Source organism: Theropithecus gelada, chromosome 11 (genome assembly GCF_003255815.1).
Source record: "Theropithecus gelada isolate Dixy chromosome 11, Tgel_1.0, whole genome shotgun sequence".
NCBI lineage: Eukaryota > Metazoa > Chordata > Mammalia > Primates > Cercopithecidae > Theropithecus > Theropithecus gelada.
The window spans coordinates 68,761,329-68,780,435 of record NC_037679.1 but is presented as its reverse complement, the minus strand read 5'-3'; the positions used below and the strand labels follow the sequence as shown (position 1 = coordinate 68,780,435).

Below are 19,107 nucleotides of genomic sequence, written 5' to 3'. Positions count from 1 at the left end.
GATCAGGAAGCAGAGGCTGGAGGATGGCGTGAGGCCAGGAGTTTGAGATTAGCCTGGGCAACATAGCTAGACTTTGTCTCCCTAAACAAAACAAAACAAAGTAAAACCCACACTGTGATCCTATTTTCACTGCTCAGGTGAGCAAAACCTAAAAGTGTGATATGATGCTGTGATGGTGAGGGGTGGGGAACAGACCCTCACACCACAATGTGAGGTGTCCACAGATACACCATCTAAAGATGTCCATCAGACCACAGCTATCAAAATGCCACACACACATCCCTTTGACCTGGTATTTCCACTTCCAGAAATGTACCCTGCAGTTTTATCCACATCCTCGTGACACATCCAGGGTTTACCGCTGCACTGCTTGTAACGGCAACAGGTCAGTTACAGTCTAAATAGAGGACTGGCCAAATAAATTATGGGCCACCCGTGCTAGAGAAACTATGCGGCGAAAGAATGAGGAAGTTCTTTAGAAGCTGATATACAGAATAGATGACAAAGGGAAACAGTGAGGTGCAGGATAGTGTGTAAAATATGCGTCCCCACACGTATTTGCTGGGACGCCCATAAAACATCTAGAAGGACACCCAGGAAGCTGACGACATGGACTCCCTCCGCGAGGGAAGCGGGTGGCTGGCTCAGAGGGAGGCTTTTGTCTATATACCCCTTCCTTCCTCCGAGTGTTGGATAACATGAATGTGTTCCCTTGTCTGAAGATAAATATTTAAAAGAAAAAATATTGGCCGAGATGGGCGGATCACGAGGTCGGATCGAGACCACCCTGGCTAACACGGTGAAACCCCATCTCTACTAAAAAATACAAAAAACTAGCCGGGCGAGGTGGCGGGCACCTGTAGTCCCAGCTACTCAGGAGGCTGAGGCAGGAGAATGGCGTAAACCCAGGAGGCGGAGCTTGCAGTGAGCTGAGATCTGGCCACTGCACTCCAGCCTGGGCGACAGAGCGAGACTCCGTCTCAAAAAAAAAAAAAAAAAAAAAGAAAAAATATTTTCACATCGTAAGCATCATGCTAAACGGCAACAGATCCTGGGCTATAGGACAGAAGCAATAGGGAGGGGTGGGGACTGCGGTGTCCTGGAGACAGACATCCCTTTAAAAGAGGCAGTCATTCAGCTCTAGTCATAGCTGCAGTACAGGCACACAGGCCTATGTTACCAGAGCCTCTGTTTTTGTTTTTTTTTCAAGAGATACTAGAAATCCAGATTTTAATGCAAATCTCATTTCTAAGTACTTCATTAAAAAAGAAATTATGCTAGCTAAAAATAACCAAATCAGAGTGTTTGGGATCCTGGTCCTAGATAGTGAGAACAGACCCCTGGTCACCAGGTCCAGCTCCCAGTGAAAAAGCAAGGCCAGAGAGGGAAGGAAACGCCCAAGACCACACAGCTGAGGGGCCTCAAGCGGGAACCCCATTCTGTATTTTTTGTTTCCATGTCATCCTACTTTAATGGTGGTAAGGGAGACAGACACGGCGAGATAATGGTGGTGAAGCTGCAGAGGCCGGGTTGGGGCATGGTGATGGTGGTGGTCAGAAGAGGCTGCTGGGAAGGAGGTCAAGCCAGAGTTGACAGTCTTGCTCCATGGGAGCTGGCCAAAGGAGTGGGTGTCATTTTGGAGAGCGAGACCAGGAAGGCAGCACAGCCGCGGCCAAGGCCTGGGGGCCTAAGAGAGCATACCGACTTTCCGACAGGGCCATGGTGGGTGAACGTCCTCGGGGGTAAATGGCATTCTCTGCCCGCGACCTGCCCTGCAAAGGCTGGGGAGGCATCCTACTCACACTTGCGCAGCTCCAGGCTCTTGCTCGGGCGGGCCAGGTGTTGGCCCGGGGGGTTCTGGGTCCTCTGCAGACAGGCCAGCATGGCTGAGCTGGGGGTCCCCAGTGGGGCACGCTCTGCGGCAGGGTCCCTGCAGGAGGAAGATGGGGTGCTCTGTCACTTGGGGGCTGCTCCATGTTCGCCTCCCCCCATTCCCCACTGGGAGTCTCCCTGCAACCCTGAAGAACATCAGAGACTCTCAAAGCAGACACCCTTTTCCCTTATTTGACCAATGAGGGGACCAAGGCCTGAGGCATCAAGAGGTCCATCTGTGGCCTCACGGGAAGGGACAGAATCCAGGGCTCTTGAGTGTGGGCTGGACTGATGGATCAGACATGCCCTGGCCCTGCTGGCGTATGGGTCACCTGCTCTGGGGCCTGCCTTGATGCCCCCAACTGGGTCAGATCCTCACTCCCGCCATGCCCCGCAGTAGGCTGTCCTTCCAGCTGGTGGTGGCCCCCTGTAAGCAAGTCAGCCTGAAGACCCCACCTGGTCATCCTGGGCGTCTACACAGAGGGGTGCTCGGGAAATGCCAGTGGGTACGGGGGTGTCCCAGCTTACTGCAGTACTGGTCTGTCCTCCCGCCCAGAGTATCCTCACAGCCCCCTGCACCCTGAGCCCAGCCCTCATGGGCCACCAAGGCTGCTCTGACCTGAGATCCCTGTCGCTGCCTAAGTTCCTTACCCTGAATGGGAAGGGCAGAGGCCTGTGCCCCTCAGGGCAGCAGCTCAGATGTGGCTGCACACAGGCCCGTGTGGTACCTCCCCCCACAGCCAGAGCCTGACATTCACATGGACACTCGCCTTCAGCTTCCCCAAACCCACTCTCCTGCAGAGAACGTTTCAGGACGCCCAGGCACATTCCTGAGAGCCCAAAGCCCCTGAGCGGCAGGGTCAGAGTGGGTCTGCCTGTGAGGCCCCCATGGGAGCGTGGTGGTGAGAGCTTACCTAGAGGTCCCTTCCTCCCTTCTTGCTAAGGAGAAGGCAGGTCTCAGGGTAAGCGCAACCTTGGACACCCCTGATGTCCATCCACCTGGGCACCCTGTCCCCGCCACCTCCTGACCACCCCCCCCAGTCCTGAGCAGCCAAGCTAGGTCACCTCAATCTTCATGTTGGTTTTAAAAAAGAAAGCAGAGGGGGTGTGTGCTGAAGGGGAAGAAAGGGAAGTTATTTAATACTGAACAGGTGTCTGGAGTCCTAAATTCTGCCGCTTTCTTCTAATAATGAAGTATTCATGAGGAAAAGCCTTTTTTCACTACTTTCTTAAGATACTAATTTCACAACAAGCTCCTTGTTACGGCGCAATTATTCCAATCTTGTATTTCCCGGAGACGGTTGCAGCCTCCCGTCTGTCCTGGCCTCTCGGTAAATGAAAGACAATCGCGTAACCACCTTTCATTATGCCCTATTTTACTTTCAGCAAAGGTACCCTGAAAGAAATGATTTCCTCTGAAAGGGACTTTTATTCAGTTGCAAAACCAATTTTCTCCTATTACTGTCTCAAAAAAAAAAAAAAAAAAAAAAAGGCGAGAGACAGAGAGAAAGTGGGGGACAGAGGGGAGGGGAGGTGATTCTCACCGCCCCCTCCCCAGTCGCCAGCCTTAACACAGAGACGCAATAAAAGCTGCAGTATCCACTTCCCGGCTTTGATTTCTGGTAATTTTAAAATAGGCCATTACAATCAGGCAGAAATTATACAGTTTAAAAAGGGAATGAAGTGGGGCTTATTGCAGGGATGAAAGTCCTTGACTGCAGGAAGGCAGTGCTGCTCTTCTCCTCGGGGACGTGGGACGTGAGCAGGTGGCGGGAGCAGGCCTGACTCGGGCCCACCATCACCACAGCCTTGGACACCAGCCCTGGAGGACACGCTGTGCATGTGGACAGGGAGGGCTGGGTGTGCACACACACTCTGGTACACACTCACCTATGTACATATGTGTTTGCTGCATGGCATGTTCCTCTGCACTTACAGGCACCCTCTCACGCACACACAGGTGGTCTATGGGGATTCACAATCGTGTGCAACCTGGAAGGTAAGAGGCCTGTGACAACCTCCCTCACCCTTGCCCAGCCTCTTTCTGTGGCTCCTGCTCCAGTGCAGAGTCCATCTCTCGCCGCTGACATATGGGTTGGAGGAAAGGAGGGAGATCCAGAGAAAGCCAGTCCAAGACCTCTCCCTCCACAGATGGGAAACTCAAGCCACAGGGGACAGTGGCCTGCAAGGGCTGCCAGGCAGGGAGTGGCTGGGTGCACTTACCCCCTCACCACTAAGCTTGGCCGCACCCAGGCCAGTAAGGAGGGAGATCAGAGGCTGGTGCCCTGTGGAAACCTGGGTTGGAAGCCTGGAACCTTCCTGACTCCCAGCATATGCTGTGTGACCCCGGCTGGGCTAATGACCCTCCCTGGCCTGTAACAGTGGCTCCATGATCCCTATGGGTACTCCCAGGTCACTTTCTTCCAGAGTCCTGGCCATGCCCAGTCCTATCTCCAGCCTTTTACCCGGTGCCAGGGGTCCAGAAGTCCAGCCCTTCTCTATGTGCCCTAGTGCCCCTTGGGCCATACATTCCACATGCTTTGCAGGTGAAAAAGGGTGGGCTGGGGGCTGCAGTTGTTGGGGGAGGGGCAGGTCGCCTATTCCGGAGTCTCCTGGGACCCCATCAGCTCCCTTCCCAGGGGGGCTTTGGTTGTCAGGTGCTCTTATGGTGGATGCTAGGCAGTTCTGGAGCTGAGAGAGGTCACCCGACTGAGCTCAGGGCGTGGGGGTTTCCAGGGTGCAATGGTGTCCAAGTGTAGGCCTCAGCTTTGGCTCAGCTTCACCAGGCAGTTGCCTGCATCCTTCCATTCCTTGCTTCTGGAGGGCTACAGGCAGCCTGAGAGATGCTCTTCACTTGAAGAAGAGGGACGTTTTTCTCTCTGCACCCCCAGTTCCCCCAACTCACTGCCCATTCTTCCAGGAACCCTGTGTCCTGCCATTGGGGGCACGTGGCAGGGTAGTGGGGTGTCCTAGAAGGGAAGTGGAGAGGGGACCACCACCTCCAACTCCTGTGTCATCCCTATCATCTGCAACCAAGACAGTCAAATCCCCCTCCTTGGCCTTAAAACCTCTCTGGCCCCAGCGTGGAGCCCAACCCTCTTTGCCCACCACACCTCATCTCTCTCACGGCTACCCCTGGCCCTCCTTCCAGCCAGGCTGCCTCACACCTCCTCACACCTCCATGGTTCTCCTGCCTATGGCACCATGACCCTGATCCATTCGAACTCAGATCCGTCTTCAGACCCTGGCTCACCCGTCCCTTCCTCTAGATATCCAGCATTTCTGCTCTAATCACACCGAGGTGTAACTGCCAACTTTCACATCTCTCTCCCTCCACTGGACTGTGTTTCTTAGGGGTAGGGACCGTGTGTTATTTGTCTGTCTCTCCCCAGTGCCTGGCAAGAATAATCATTTAATAAAAAGTGTTGAATGAATGGCCGAATCAATGAATTGGTTATTGTCCAATAAAGTGACCTAGGCCCAGAGAAGCCAAGTGTCCCAAACAAGGTCACACAGCAAGGCAGGGACAGGACTGAGGCATATGCCTAAGACACTCATGTTCTTTCTGTGACCCTACCTTGCCCCCTCCCTGCCTGGCATCATCCCATCTGCCGGAGGCCAGCCTCTCAGAGCCCCCACCTGGACTCATTACCCCCCTGGCCAAGCACCATCCAGGGAGTGCTGTTCATTTTGAAACCCTATCTGCAAATCAGACTGTTGATAAGCTCAAGGTCTTTTGTGACTTTAATAAAAAAGGAGGGGAGCAGGGAGGGGGAAAATGTCGCATGCCTCAATGATTAGAATGCTTGGCACCTTCCCTGACATGGGGGCTGATAAGACGCCTTATCTCGGAGACACCCGAGGAAAAGGTCCCCTCCACCAGATAACGCCCCCAGCTGTCGATGTGTCCTTTCATAGCTGAGGATTTAGATAAAGGAAATGTGACAGGGGAGGGGAAAGGAAGGAAGGAACTTTCCAGGTCCGAGGAGGAATTGAGTCTGTGATGCTCGCCTTAGCAGAACAATGAATGAGAGAAGGCTGTCTCTATTTTTATGGAAAGAATAGGGAATTGGGGCCTTGGGCCCTGCCTGCCTTTTGTCATCTTGCCCTTGCCTGTCTGGCTGCAGGGGGCATCAGGGAGCCCACGGGTCAGTGGGAGGGGAAGCTCTGAAACAGCAATATGCAATTGGGGGCTCAGTACAGTCAGCATGGAATTGGGGCTCAATACAGTCAGCATGTATTGACTGACCTCTGTGCCAAGCCCATGCACCTCCTCCTCGTGGCCTCTGTGGCCCCATTTCACAGCTTAGGAAATGGCCAGAGAGAGGGGAAGCAATTTGTGCAAGGTCACACAGCTTTTAGATAGCAGAGCCCAAGGATGCCAGCGCCAGTCAGACCCTCAGCCCCACACTGTCCAGCAGTTCCATTGTGGTTGGGTGCCCGTCAGCCCTCAGCTCCCAGTCAGCTGGGCAGGAAGGGATGGAAGCAAGGGTCTGCTTCTCCCCAGGACCCAAATCCATTTTGATTCTACTGTGGGAGGGATCACAGAAGCAAGGGGTGAGAGGAGGGGAAGGGCTCCCAGAGTCCACTTATTCATCCCATAAACATTCAAGGAGCGCAACTCATGAGGCCGGCATTGGGCAGAACAACACTGAGGTGAGTAAAGCCCAGGCCTTGCTTCTTACCCACCCATTCATTCATTTAGGCAGCAAACACTTCCCAAACATCTTTTGGGTGCCAGCCCTGTGCCATGTACTGGGAGAACAGAAATTACTCAAAGCGTCCTGCCAGAAAGGAACATCTAGCCAGAACTGACCTCCCACTAAAATGAATGATCTTGACCTCTCTCTGCCTCCAGCATTTTCCTGATGTGGCAGGCATCTGGAACTTTCCCTCACGTGTCCGCAGGTCAGCAGTCTGCCCCTTGCCAGCCTGGGCTGACCCCAAGGCAGAATAGGAGGACACACCTGACTTCAAAGCAGGGCCCTGAGGCTGTGACCCCGGGAAAGCCATGGGCTGTGCCCCTCTGAGCCCCCATCTCCTCCTCCACCTCCAATCCCTAGAGCTACCTACCTGGCTTCTGTGGCTCCATTCAAGGCCAAAGCCTAGCTGTGACCTGGAGGGGAAGGTCATGCCAGGCCCTTCCTGGTGTCCAACAGGACTAGTTCAGAGAAGAGAGCTGGCCCCAGAGGACTCTGGGTTGTACCTGCCAGGCAGGGGCACAGTGATAACTGGGGCTCTCACTGGCTGGGTGACCTGGAGAAGTCATAGCACCTCTCTGCGTCTGTTTCCCAAATGAACCTTTATGGGGAATGGATCAGCTGATAGGACGAGGGCCATCTAGCTTGGACATAAGAGGATGCAACCATTTATTTTTCAAACTTAATCCAGCTGTGTGCAAGGCATCGGGCGGTCCCTGACCTGTGGGCACACAAAGGGGCTCTAGATGTAGCCCTTGTCTTTGAGGGACTTAGAATCTCAAGCAGGGACAAGACAGGAAGCTGGCAAAACTCGGCAGTTCATGCAAGGAGTAGAGTAGATGGTTCAGACTCTGAATTTCCTTTCAGGAAATGAATGAGATGCCGGCCACTCCTCAGGGCTTTGCAGCCTTCCTGGGGGTGGTGGCAGGATAGGTGGGTGGTGAGGGAGCCCTCTCGCAGTTCTCACCTCCATCCCTTTGGCTGTAATTCAAGTCTCTTCACGCTGCCTGGCCACGCAGCCTGCCCCAAAGGCAGACAGGAGCCTGAAGTGGTGGTGGGAGGCCCAGGGCCCAGGGAAGAGAATGAATGCTGGACTGGGAATACTGGGGTCAGACCCTGGCGATGTGGCCCTAAATGGGTCACTTCTCTGTGTTGGTCCCTAGCACCATGAGCTGAACAAGAAGAAAGCCCCAGAAAGTCCAGTCCTCTCTAAATAGCGAGGGGCAGTAAACCTGTTTCTGGCCAGAAGAGTGGAGGGACCCTTGCCCAGCCCAGGAATGTCCTCAGGAATCTAGGTGCAAGCTTCCCCCAACCCCCTGTGGGGATCCCACGATAGGAAGATCCACTGTCTGTCTCTTTCCTCTCCTCTGTCTACATCCCTGTCCCTAGCTCCATCTGCCTCCTGTCCTGATGCCTCCCTTCTCCTTCCTGCTTTCTTTCTCCCTTCCTGACCCCTCTCCCTTGCTCCTTCCTCTCTCTCCCACCCCACTTGTCTCAGCAAGGCAGCCAGAGTGGAAGCCCATCCCCACCTCCCTCCTGCGGCTCCCTCCCCCATCTCTGTTCTGAGCCGGAGGCCTTCCAAGGGACCCTGTTAATAATTAAATGTTAATCTAAAAAGCAATTTGAGCTGCGGCTAGGCAGATCTGGTTAGAGATTACATTAGCATGGAGGAGGCGAGGGTAATTTTCTTTAACCCCTCTCCTGATCTCTCAAGCCGGGGATTCTTCAAGTCACACCGGCACTGCTGATTAAACTGGCACAGGGCTTGGCTGTGGATAAGGGGCCTGTGAAAAGTGATTATTTCCCACTGCCATTTGGGCCTCAGCACCAGAAGGGGATTTTTACTTTTTTTTTTTTTTTTTTAAGGTTGGGGTTGGGGAGGGACTGTCCCCTTGAATAAGAGGCCTCATCTTCTGCCAGGATTACCACTGTATCCACCCCCTGCCCACCAGCAGGCCAGGGGCTCTCTAAAATGCTGCGAATCTGGTCACAGAGCATACCTGGCTCTTTGGTTCCCAGGACAAAGATGCCAATCCCCTGCCTGGCTCCAACACCCCTTCATTGTGCCTGGTTCTGGGCTGGGCACTGGAGCCAGAGATGCCAGTAGTTCTGAGCCAAAGGGGAGACCAAAAAGTAAAGTGACAATCACCAGTTCTGGCTGGCAGCCAGAATCCTGAGGTGGGCTTCCCTCTGCACAAGCCTCTCACCGGCACGCTTGCAGGCTTTTGCCCATGCAATCCCAAGAGCCAGAAAGGGCTTTTGGAGCAGTTCTTCCTGGCTCTCTACCCCTTAAAACTCTACTCGACCTTCAATTGGAGTCCGGGTTCCTGAGGGCTTCTCCAAGACATACAAGGTGCATAATAAATGTTTGATGAATCATCAAATGACTGGAGTCCCATGTGGCTCTCCTTGATCCTTCCTCTATGGGTTCAAGGTGCTATAGCTGAGCACAGGGGCCCTCAGGAAAATGTCTCCTGAACAAAGGATGGGCAAGAGGCTGTCCTGGGGAGTCGGGGCAGGGCGGGCCTCAGGAAGTGTCCTACTGGGACACAGGGCTGGGGTCTGGGGGTGGGTGGCCATTCCTGGGCCTGTCAGCACCACGGCCAGCTCCCGGCGCAGGAGCCCTGGAGAAAGGGGCGGGGCACAGCCTGAGAGCGTAGTGATGTCAGTCGCCATGGGAACTGACAACTGCAATGTGCCTCCGTCAGCACTCCAACCACTGGGGATGGCATGACAGATTAAGCACCAACTATGTGCCAGGCCAGGCCCTGTGCTAGATGCTGGGGCAGTGACAGACCCTGAGTGGATGGGAGGCATCAGAGGGGTAATCACAAGGCAGGGAGACAAGCGGTGGCCATGATGGGGTCACCCTACCTGGCCTGGTGGTGGGAGGGTCAAGATGGAAGGACACACCAGCTGCCTCAGACAGTGTCTGTCCCCGACTTCACATCCGGATGTGTGAGCTTTATAACTTAACTCTGTGAGCTTGGGCAAATCCCTCCCTCCTCTCTGAGCCGCAGTTTCCGCATCTGCAAAAGGGGTTAATTCCTTACAACAAAGTGCCAGGGTCCTTGTGGTAGCTGCCTAAGTGGTACCCGTTGTTAGCACTGTTTACAGTTGTTATTAACAGGTAAGTAGGAAAAAGCCAGCGAAAGGGGAGGATCCCACAGAAGGGACTGCACAGGCCACCACATGGAGACTTGAGAGAGGAGCAAACAGAGAACATGAAGGAGCTCCAGGCTGCTGGAGAGCAAACCCTCCTGGTGAGTCATTGAGAGCACCTCATCTATGCAGGGCCAGGCAGGGACCCCCCACCAACCTCACGGCGGGGAGATCTGTTTCCTCTGCACTAGTGCTGGTTCAGGACAGGGACTCAGAGAAGGTGCTGGGAGGAGGGGCAGTCATTGCCACTGGCAACGGGCCTGGCTGGCCCTCTCCCAGAGCCACAGACCTCCGAGGGGCAGTTTTACTCTTTCCGGAGAGCCAGAGATCCCAAGGTGCGAAGTTTGGAGCAGGGGCAGGCTGAGCCTCTGTTCTCCCAGTTCCAGCCTTGGTTCTTTAATTAAAATTGTCAGTCAAGTAAGACTCCATCGTCACCTTCCAGCAAAGAGGGAGTGGGGAGATCTGAGAATCGATACTGAACAGCTTCAGTACTACGATGCCATAACGGGGCTGGGAGCTCAGCCGAAAGCCCCCCGCCCAGTTTTTTTTTTTTAGAGGTGGTCCTAGAATCTCTCTGGAGAAACAACATGGAAATGGAGACCAAAAGAGGGGAGGAGGGATGCCACCAGATGACACTGGGATCCCGGAAAATGGAACACTGTGTGCAACGGGCAAAGGTAGGACCCACAGTAGAGATGGGAGGGGCCCCGTATCTCCAGCCTTCCTCCTACCTATTCCCCCAGTCCCTGCACCCACAGTTCAGGGTTAAAGCAGGCAACAGGGAAGGAGAAAAATCTAATAGTAAGAGCAATAATAAGAGCTAGCTTTTATTTTTAGTGTTCTCCATGGGCTCAGTACTTTACAGACATCACCTCACGTAACCTACGCCACAACCGGGAGAAAGACATGATTGGCGCTGTACCCACAAGGAAACAGAGAGGGAAAGGAGCTATCCAGGGCCACAGGGCTGGTTGGTTGGTGGAGCAGGCAAGAAAGTCCCACGGAAGAGGTTGGCCTGGGCCAGACGGGTTTGAGGATTCAGGTCGCAAGGGACGGGGAGGAAGAAGACCGGGTCTGTGTGCAAGAATGGCCCAAGAGTGTTTAAAAGATGAGAGTGGCCCAGGTCAGGGGAGGAGAGTGGACAAAAGTGACAGGCAGGGGCTGGCCTTAGCTTTTAGCCCAATGCTAAGATCAGTAGATGCTTCTGGGGGTCAGGCTGGGGCAGAAATGAACGGAGCCTTCGAGGCAGGGGTTAGGAAACAGGACAGGACACTCGGCCCAAATGACAGCGCCATCACTCCACATCCCAGAGTTCATGAGCTCTCTCAATATTTGTTTTATTTAAATCTCCAAGAGTCAAATGCCACTCACCACCTATATGTGGACTAGTCTCCAGCTTTCCACCTCTTCTGTGAGTGAGGGTAGAGGGGCGTCATGTCTCTAACTCCTCCTATGGTCAGGGAGCTCCCTCCATGTCATCCGGCCACAGGCACTCTGATTTAGAAAGTGCTGGAGCCAGACCACCTGGATTCAACCCCCTCCCCCTGTCATAGCCTAGCGACTGATGGTTAACTCTGGGGAATTTTCTTTTTCTTCTTTGTGCTTCTCTGTATTTCTAATTTTTCCACAATGAACTAGCATCACTTCTTTTTTTCTTTTCTTTTTTTTTTAAAAGAACTTTTCAAAAGGGATTTCAACCTCTGACCACCTGGAGACAGGAGACTGGCGCTCATTGTAAATGCACTGACATGACAGGGAACAGCTGCTGGGGAGGTGGAGACGGGTCGTGGGGAGAGACAGGAAGCCCCAGCGGCTTGGAAATCCAGGAGCCAAAGAAGCAGTGAGCTTTCTGCAGAGCCAGATCCGGTGGAGCCAATTCACCAGCAGGTCCCGGCAGTGACTCTTCTACAACAGATTCCTACCCGTCCCTGTGCCCCATCGTCCCCCTGCCACCAATCTCTACCCCATGGGAGCCAGACCAAGCCTTTCTGTGTGTAGCACACATCTCTCCTGCTTAGAGCTCACTTACTGGCTTCCGTGGCATTTTGTTTCTTTTTTAGAGATGGGGTCTTGCCCTGTCACCCAGGCTGGGGTACGGTGGCATGATCATGGCTCACTGCAGCTCACTCCTGGGCTCAAGTGATCCTCCTGCCTCAGCCTCTCAAGCAGCTGGGACTACAGTCTGGCACCACCCCACCCAGCTCATTATTTTTTGTAGACATGGGATCTCGCTATGTTGCCCAAGCTGGTCTCGAATTCCTGTCCTCAAGCAATCTTCTTACCCCAGCCTCCCTAAGTGCTGGAATTATAGGTATGAGCCATTCCGCCAGTCTTCTGTGGCATTTCTAACAATATCCTTGAAGGACCTGTGTGAATCCCTTTCCCAATGTGTATCTGCACTGTCCCTGTCCCGTGCTGATTCTGCTCAGACACACTGGCTTTCTTTCTGGTCCTCTCACAGGCCAACACCGGCCCCACCCCAGGGCCTTTGCACTTATGGTTTTCCCTCTACCTAAATACCCTACACCACTGCTGTCTGATAGAAATATGTAATAACAGGAGCCTCATATGTACTTGTAAATTTTCTAGCAGTAACAGAGGAAATTAAATTTAATAATATATTTTATTTCACCCAATAGATCCAAAATAGTATCACTTCAATGTGTAATCAATATTAAAATTAATTCCTGAGATATTTTATGTTCTTGTTTTTATTCTAAGTCTTTGAAACCTGGGATGAATTTTACGCCAATAGGACATCTCAGTTCAGTTCAGACTTGCCTCACTGCAAACGCTCAATGCCACCTGTGGACAGTGCAACACCACACTGTCCCCAGTGCACACCCCTCCCCCACTCTCCATGCCAGCTCCGTTTCCCATTCACACCTCAGCTCAAACATCACCTCCTCTGAGAGACCCTCCTTGACCACCTGGTCAAGCTGGCAACCTTCTGCCCTGGCCACTGTCCCGTCACCACAGCAGTTCCTTCACTGTCATGACTGCTCCGAAATTATCTTGATGAGTGGTTAGTGCCTGTCTCTTCCACCAGAGTGCAGGTTCTACTGTGTCTGCACGATGGGGCACACAGTAGGCACTCTCTGGCAGGTGGTCAGGGACAGAGGTGGGGATAACGGGCCTGGCCTGAGGCCCTTATCCATCTACCTTATTCCAAATTCTACTCTAAGTGATGAGATGTAGCAGTGGAATGTGTTTGTGTGTGTATACATGTGTGTGGGGAATGTGTCCTGCATATACACACACACACACACACACACACACACACAGCTCCCCCCACCCACCTCCCCTCCTTCTGAAAAGTGGGCCCAGAGGATGGGTCTCCTTTCAAAATCAGCCCGGCGCAGAAAAACGGCTGTGACAGCACAAAGCCGAGATGGAATCAGCAATGGGCCCGATTGCCTGGTGACGGTTACAAATGATCTGATGTGGAAAAGACGGGATCAGATGTGCGCAGAACAACGGCTGCTCCGCGCCCCCACATGCCAGACAATGGGCTGCTGGGCAGGCAGGCGGGCGGGCAGGTGACGCCCAGTAGCCCAGGATAGGCTTAGCACAGAGCGGCCCTTCCTGGGGCCAGACACTCCCCGAATGCCCCGCACCTGGGCAGAATGTTCCCACATGGGACCAAGTGTTAGTTCTGGGCAGTTAGATGTCGGCTGAATTTTTCTTTGTCAGACTTATTTCCAAATACTAAAAGATGAACATGATTTTCGTAATGAGGGGGAAAGAACCTCCTCCCACCCAGCCCTCAGCCTCTGCACTCAGAGCCTCAGAAGCATAGGTGTGAGGGGGTTGTACACAGCTTCACGATGACCACTGGACGTGGCCCTTGCCCTACCCCCAGGGGTTGTTGGGGGGGGGCTCTAGACCTGCACTCTCAACCACCGAGTAACAAACATCCTCGTACTGTGATGTGACCACAGCCCTGAGTGAGAAGGCTGTGTCCACAGACTGTGTGGCTTGCCCAGGGTGTACAGCAGTGAGAAGGCTGTGGTCTCTGGTCTCTCTGGTCTCTTTCTGCTCCAAGGCCAGTAGATGCTCAATAAATCCCACCTGAACAGACAGAGAGCTGGACTGGGACCTTTATTTCCCACACTCCCTGCAGGGTCCAGGTTCACATTCCAGGGTCTCTCCCCGCTCTTTTCCCTGCAGTTTGCCGCCTCAACCCAACAAACCCCTCCACACACCCAGAACACCCAGGCCTCAGAGACCAGAGGGGCAGGGCTAGCAGCGAAGGGGCAAGAGCCTCCTCTGGGCCCAGCGTCACCCACCAGGCAACACAAGCCCCACCCCCAGCCTGTGTCATGGAGGCTCCAGGGCTCCATGGATAAGGGAGAGGCCGCTCCTGCAGGAGGTCTGGGCAGGGGGTGGCTTCACTGAGCAGCAACTGTGTGCCAGGTGCCACGCCTCAGCTCACATGGAGCTGGAAGCCCTTCTCTTGAGTGTGAATACATCCATGCCTCCCATTCTCCAGCAGGGGCAGAGGCTCCGAGAGGAACAGGATTTGCACCTAGTGGGGTCAGAATGCGAACTAGGTCTGCTGGACTCTAAAGCCCAGGGCATGGCTGTGCTGTGGGAGGGCTGGATTCCGAGTGGGCACCCAATGTCCCACAGGACCAGCTGCTCCTGGGATAGGCGCTGGGTCACCTCCCCAGCATGCCAAAGGGGTGATCCTGCAGCCAGTTAAGCTACCCCTCCCGCCACCACCACAGCATCCTAGTAGCCCTCATTCTCCAGACCCACAAGGCACTGCCCCTCTGGCTCCTGACAGACAGTGTCTAGGAAGGGTGAAACAGCACCTCAGCTAAGGCAAAAACCCAGAACTCAGTTTGAACCCTGGCTCTGCTATTCACTAGCAGGGCGGTCTTGAGTAAGCCACCAAGTCCCTTGGGGACTCAGTTTCTCCATATGAATCATGGAAGTAGAAACCACACTTTCCTCACCAGCCGTCGTGAGGATGAAGTGGTGATGAACACGTGCAGTGTAGCACTCGTGAACTGCCCGCCCAGCCCTCATCCCAGGAGATGACAGTGACGGGCTCAGAGGGATGAAGCGATTTGCCCGCGGTCACACAGCAGCAGGGGAGGAGGCCGGGGATCCTTGAACCCCAGGACTTAAACCCCAATTCCTTCCAGCAGTTTATCCTTTAATACCAGGCACAAGGCCCCAAATGTGCCTTGAGAGTGAGAGGAGATGCTCCAACGAGTGCAGTCACCAAACCCTGCCTGAGCACCTGTGGTGTGCCAAGCTGCAGGAGCCCAGAGAAAAATCAAACACGGCCAAGATGATCAGACACACGCCCACGCAACCCCAATCCCGGGTCAGACAGAGCTTCAGGGGGCCCACAGAAGAGGGGTCCTTCCAAGGACAGGCTGTTTCCCAGAAAAAGGAGTATCTGAGCTCCTTGTCTGTGTGTCCTGAGGGCAAGTGCGGCGCCTGGCATGGAGCCCAAAGGCACCAACAGGGGTTCGGTGAGTCTGATGAGGTGGGCTTTGTGGCACTAAATGAACGGTGTGAGCTGGAGGAACCCTCTCACCCCTGGGCAGGCGCCAGAGGTAGTACCTTGCAGGTAGCCACTCGCCTGCAGAATCTTCCTCACCTCCTTGGTTATCCCATTTTAGTAGGGGGGCGGACCTGAGGCACAGAGAAGCAAAGCTACATGCCCAAAGCCATCTGGTGAGAAACTGGTGGAGCAGGGACTTGAATCCACATTCACCTGGCTCCACAGTAATCAGCATCACACCAACAGCCCCTCAGCCTGAGGAGAGCCAGCCTGTAGGGTAAGAGTGGGCTGTTTGGGTGGCGTGGGCAAGGGAAGAGTGGACGCAGGCTGGAGGGGTTAGGAGGGGCCTCGAAGGCAGACTGAGGCCTTGGCACACCACCCACAGGCAAGATGGAGCCACAGAGAAGGCGCAGTGGTCATGGCAGGGACTTTGGAAGTGGCCTGTCTGGGTTCAATCCCCAGCTGGCTCCCCTACGTGCTAGCTGTGCAGCCTCAGGCAGGGCAACTAACCTCTCTGTGCTTCAGCTGTCCCATCTGTAGAAAGAGGCTCATAATATACCTACCTCACAGATTGGTGCAGTGGAATTTTGGCACACAATGAATTGAATGTGTTTATTAAATTGAAAAGATGAAAAACTGAAAGCTGGTAGAGGGAGTCAGTGCCCAGTCAGATTTGGGGACAAGCTGGCCGCTAGGCCTGCTCCCGCATTTTGGTCCAGGTGGGTGCCAGGCCCGGAGAGCGGAGGTGGCGGCGGCGTCTCCCAGCCTTGCTGGGGCATGCGCCAGCATGTGCATGCGTGCGCGCGTCTGTGTGTGTTGCTGCAGCGGCTTCTATGCAAACATGTTAATTTGTTTTCATTTTGTGTTTTTTTTCCCTCGCAGGATAATTGGGTGAGTTTGAAGTCTTGGCGAGGCTGCTGATTATAGCTATTTGGGTGGTGCCCTCGTGGGGCTCGGGCCCTGCCTCCTGCCTCTGGGAGCGAAGGCGGTGGCTGGGGGTGTCTTGAGGGGCTCGGGGAGATGCCACTGGGTTCCAGGGGCTCTTGCTGGCCGGGGATGGGGAAGGCAAGCCATCCTGAGACCCCCCCCCCCAGCATGCTCCTCACCCAGACAATACAGGGTCATTAAAGGGCGCAAATCTGCCCACACCTTTTTTCTTTGCCCTGTTCGCTGCATTAAAACACTTGTGATGTGTTTGCCAATGTCCAAAAGAAAAATAAAAACTAGAATTCTACCTAAAATTCTTACTGTCTGTGTTCTCTTGGAGGAAAAACCCAAACCTGGCAGTGCTGGAACCCCTGGGCTGATGTGTCCTGAGGGTGGCTGCAGTGGCTTTGCTACTCACGTTACCTGCGTGGTCCCCGGGTACCTGAGTTTTCCGCCCTGCAGAAGGCGTGGGGCTTTGGAGTTGGAATGGCCAAGGTGCCCTGGGCAGCCATGTGACCTGTCAATATCTGGCTGTCTGAGCCTCTTTTTTCACCTGTAACCCCACTGCCTCGTCCTGGGAGGACTGAAAGGAGATGGCAGAGTTTTCAGGAGCGTAGTAGGGGTTCGGTTAGTCTTAGAGACGGGACGGGAGCTCCCTGCTCTGTGGGCATCCCACACTTGACTCCATCCTTGGACGTGTAGCCCTGTCACTGACCTGTTTGTATCTGTCTCTCCTGCTAGGTGGGAACCAGGTCTCTGAGGGCTGGACTGGATCTTTGGTTCCGACTTCACTGAACGCCTAACATGTGCCACACTGTGCACGAAGAGGTGGGAGAGAGGTGAAAAAGGCTTGGGTGGGGCTCTGGAGGTGAGCAGGTACCAGACCCTTAACCCTGCAGAGAAGGCACACATGTGGGTACATGAACGTGTGTGTGCTGGGGCAAGGGACGGTGAGGGTACACCTGGCAGATGCCCCAGCCTGAGCACAGGCACAGAGGAAGGCACCGCCTGGCAGGTGCAAGCTCATCCCAGGTGGCTGGAATATGCTGCAGGAGGCCAAGTGGCCTTCATCCTGTGTGGCTCTGCTCTCCCACAGGGCTGGGTTCATATAAAAGGGACTCCGTGTCTACAGTGGACTGCTACCAACTAGGCTAAGTGGGGATTAGGAAGAGACTAAGGGCTGGGCCTCACCAGAAGCCACAATCCCCGTGTTGTCTCTTTGGGACCCTGGGATCCCTGATGAGTCACCTTAGCTCTGATCCTCACATTGTTTACATGTAAAGTGGGCTGTGGCAGGGACCCAGTGGGACAGTCCCTGGTGCATGCTTATGCTCCTGAGAGGGACTTCAACACCCACCACCCACCCACTGCTGTAGCTCATATTCTCCCCATCCCAGGAGGCAGCAGGAATGCTGGGAAACCCCAGCCTATGCGTGTGCGGGCCGAGTGTGCTCAGGTACCAAGCTTAGCACTTTACCCAGGTCCTGGCACTACATCCCCCAGTGCCCCTCGCGCGGGTTCTCTTTCATTTCCATTTCCCAGTTAAGGAGATCGAGGCTCGGAGCAGGTTGAACAGGATGGTAGCCCTCAACAGGGCCCTGGGCTTGTTCATGAACGCCCTGCAGCCACCAGCCCAGAGTCCGGTCACGATTGAGGGACGGGACGGACACTCAGTGTCCACCCAGGGGACAGAGACACCTGAAGACTTCCTGCTGGCTTCTGCCTAAGACTTTGGTGGTGGGGTAACCTGGAGGCCCTGTCCCCAGCACCTATCTCTGCTCTTCCCCCAGCCCACCCTGGGGAATGAGCACCCTGAGTTGCAAACCTGGACCCCCGGGGCATGACACAAAGGGCAACTCCACAGACAGAGAAAGCTTTGGAGTCGGCCACACCCCCACCCCATGACCACGTGCCAGCATGGCCAGTCACCTGTCCTTCCTGAACCTCAGTGTCTTCCTCTAAAACATGAGACTACTGCCCCTTGTGTGAAGGGTGGGTGGAGCGCCAGGCTCAGGGCTGGCACACAGCAGGCCCACAGCAATCCATGTTAATGGCTGCCTGTGGCTCCTCTAGCAGCCAAGGACCCCCAGGAAACAAGAGGAAGACACAAAATAGTGAGAGGAGGAGGCAGAGCTGATGATGACAGGCTCCCTGGCCGGTCCCCTGGAGGTGTCGGCCAAACCTCTGTGGAGGGCTCAGGCCTCCACAGTCACACGGGGTGGCAGCTGGCAGCACCCCCTCCCCCTCCGAGAGGCATACAAAGGGGCCTCTATTCCCACTCTGAGCATTTGTCCCTGGCCGGCCAGGCTGCACCGCCCTCTCCCCACTCTGCTGGCCACCCGGCCCGGCTCAAGCTCACACAAAGGCCGGTGTGTCCCAGCCTGGCCTCAGAAGACCCTGACCACAGAGTTGGAGAGTTCAAAGGGCCCTGAGGAGGGCATGGAAGGTGTGGCAGGGCCGCATACAGTCTGTACAGGGAGGGGGCTAAGGAGGCACAAGAGACTTGGGATCGAGGAAACTGGGCAGGAGCTGTCTCCAGCATCCCCACCTCCCAGCCCAGTCACCTTGGGTTAGCCTGGACCTCTGCTTCCTCATCTGTACAATGGAGACCATCATGATTGCACACCCAACCTTCTGGTCTGTCAGAGGTCTCGTGAGACAACATGGGGCCTGGTGCGCAACCACACCCAGCACCTCAGAGCCAGGTGCAAGGCAAGAGTAGATGGGGGTGGGCGGGAGTCCCCTGGGGCCTGGCCAGGCATGTTCTCAGCATCTCCCTCCTCAGTCCTGCCCTGGAAGCCAAGAGGACCCAGGTCCTGAGGGAAGGGGGAACGGCACCTGCTTCTAGACCACTCCATTCTCACCCTCCACCCAGCAAGGTCTACATCTGTTGATTCTGACCATCAGGCCAGGCCTGAGCCCCCC

General features: G+C 54.7%; 1 protein-coding gene and 1 long non-coding RNA gene across 2 annotated transcripts in view; one reads left to right on the top strand and one right to left on the bottom strand.

The window, feature by feature from the left end:
• The window catches only part of LOC112634587, a 39,446-nt gene extending 27,654 nt beyond the window's left edge, over positions 1-11,792 (top strand). The window contains exons 2-4 of the long non-coding RNA XR_003121793.1: positions 3,811-3,871; positions 10,177-10,411; positions 11,410-11,792. This is a non-coding gene — a long non-coding RNA (uncharacterized LOC112634587). The remainder of the gene's footprint in view (positions 1-3,810; positions 3,872-10,176; positions 10,412-11,409) is intronic.
• FAM222A (family with sequence similarity 222 member A) overlaps positions 1-19,107 on the bottom strand; it is a 55,956-nt gene that overhangs the window by 24,700 nt on the left and 12,149 nt on the right. The window contains exon 2 of the mRNA XM_025402193.1: positions 1,803-1,930. Within this exon, the coding sequence (XP_025257978.1) occupies positions 1,803-1,884 (82 nt within the window). The 5' untranslated portion in view covers positions 1,885-1,930. The remainder of the gene's footprint in view (positions 1-1,802; positions 1,931-19,107) is intronic.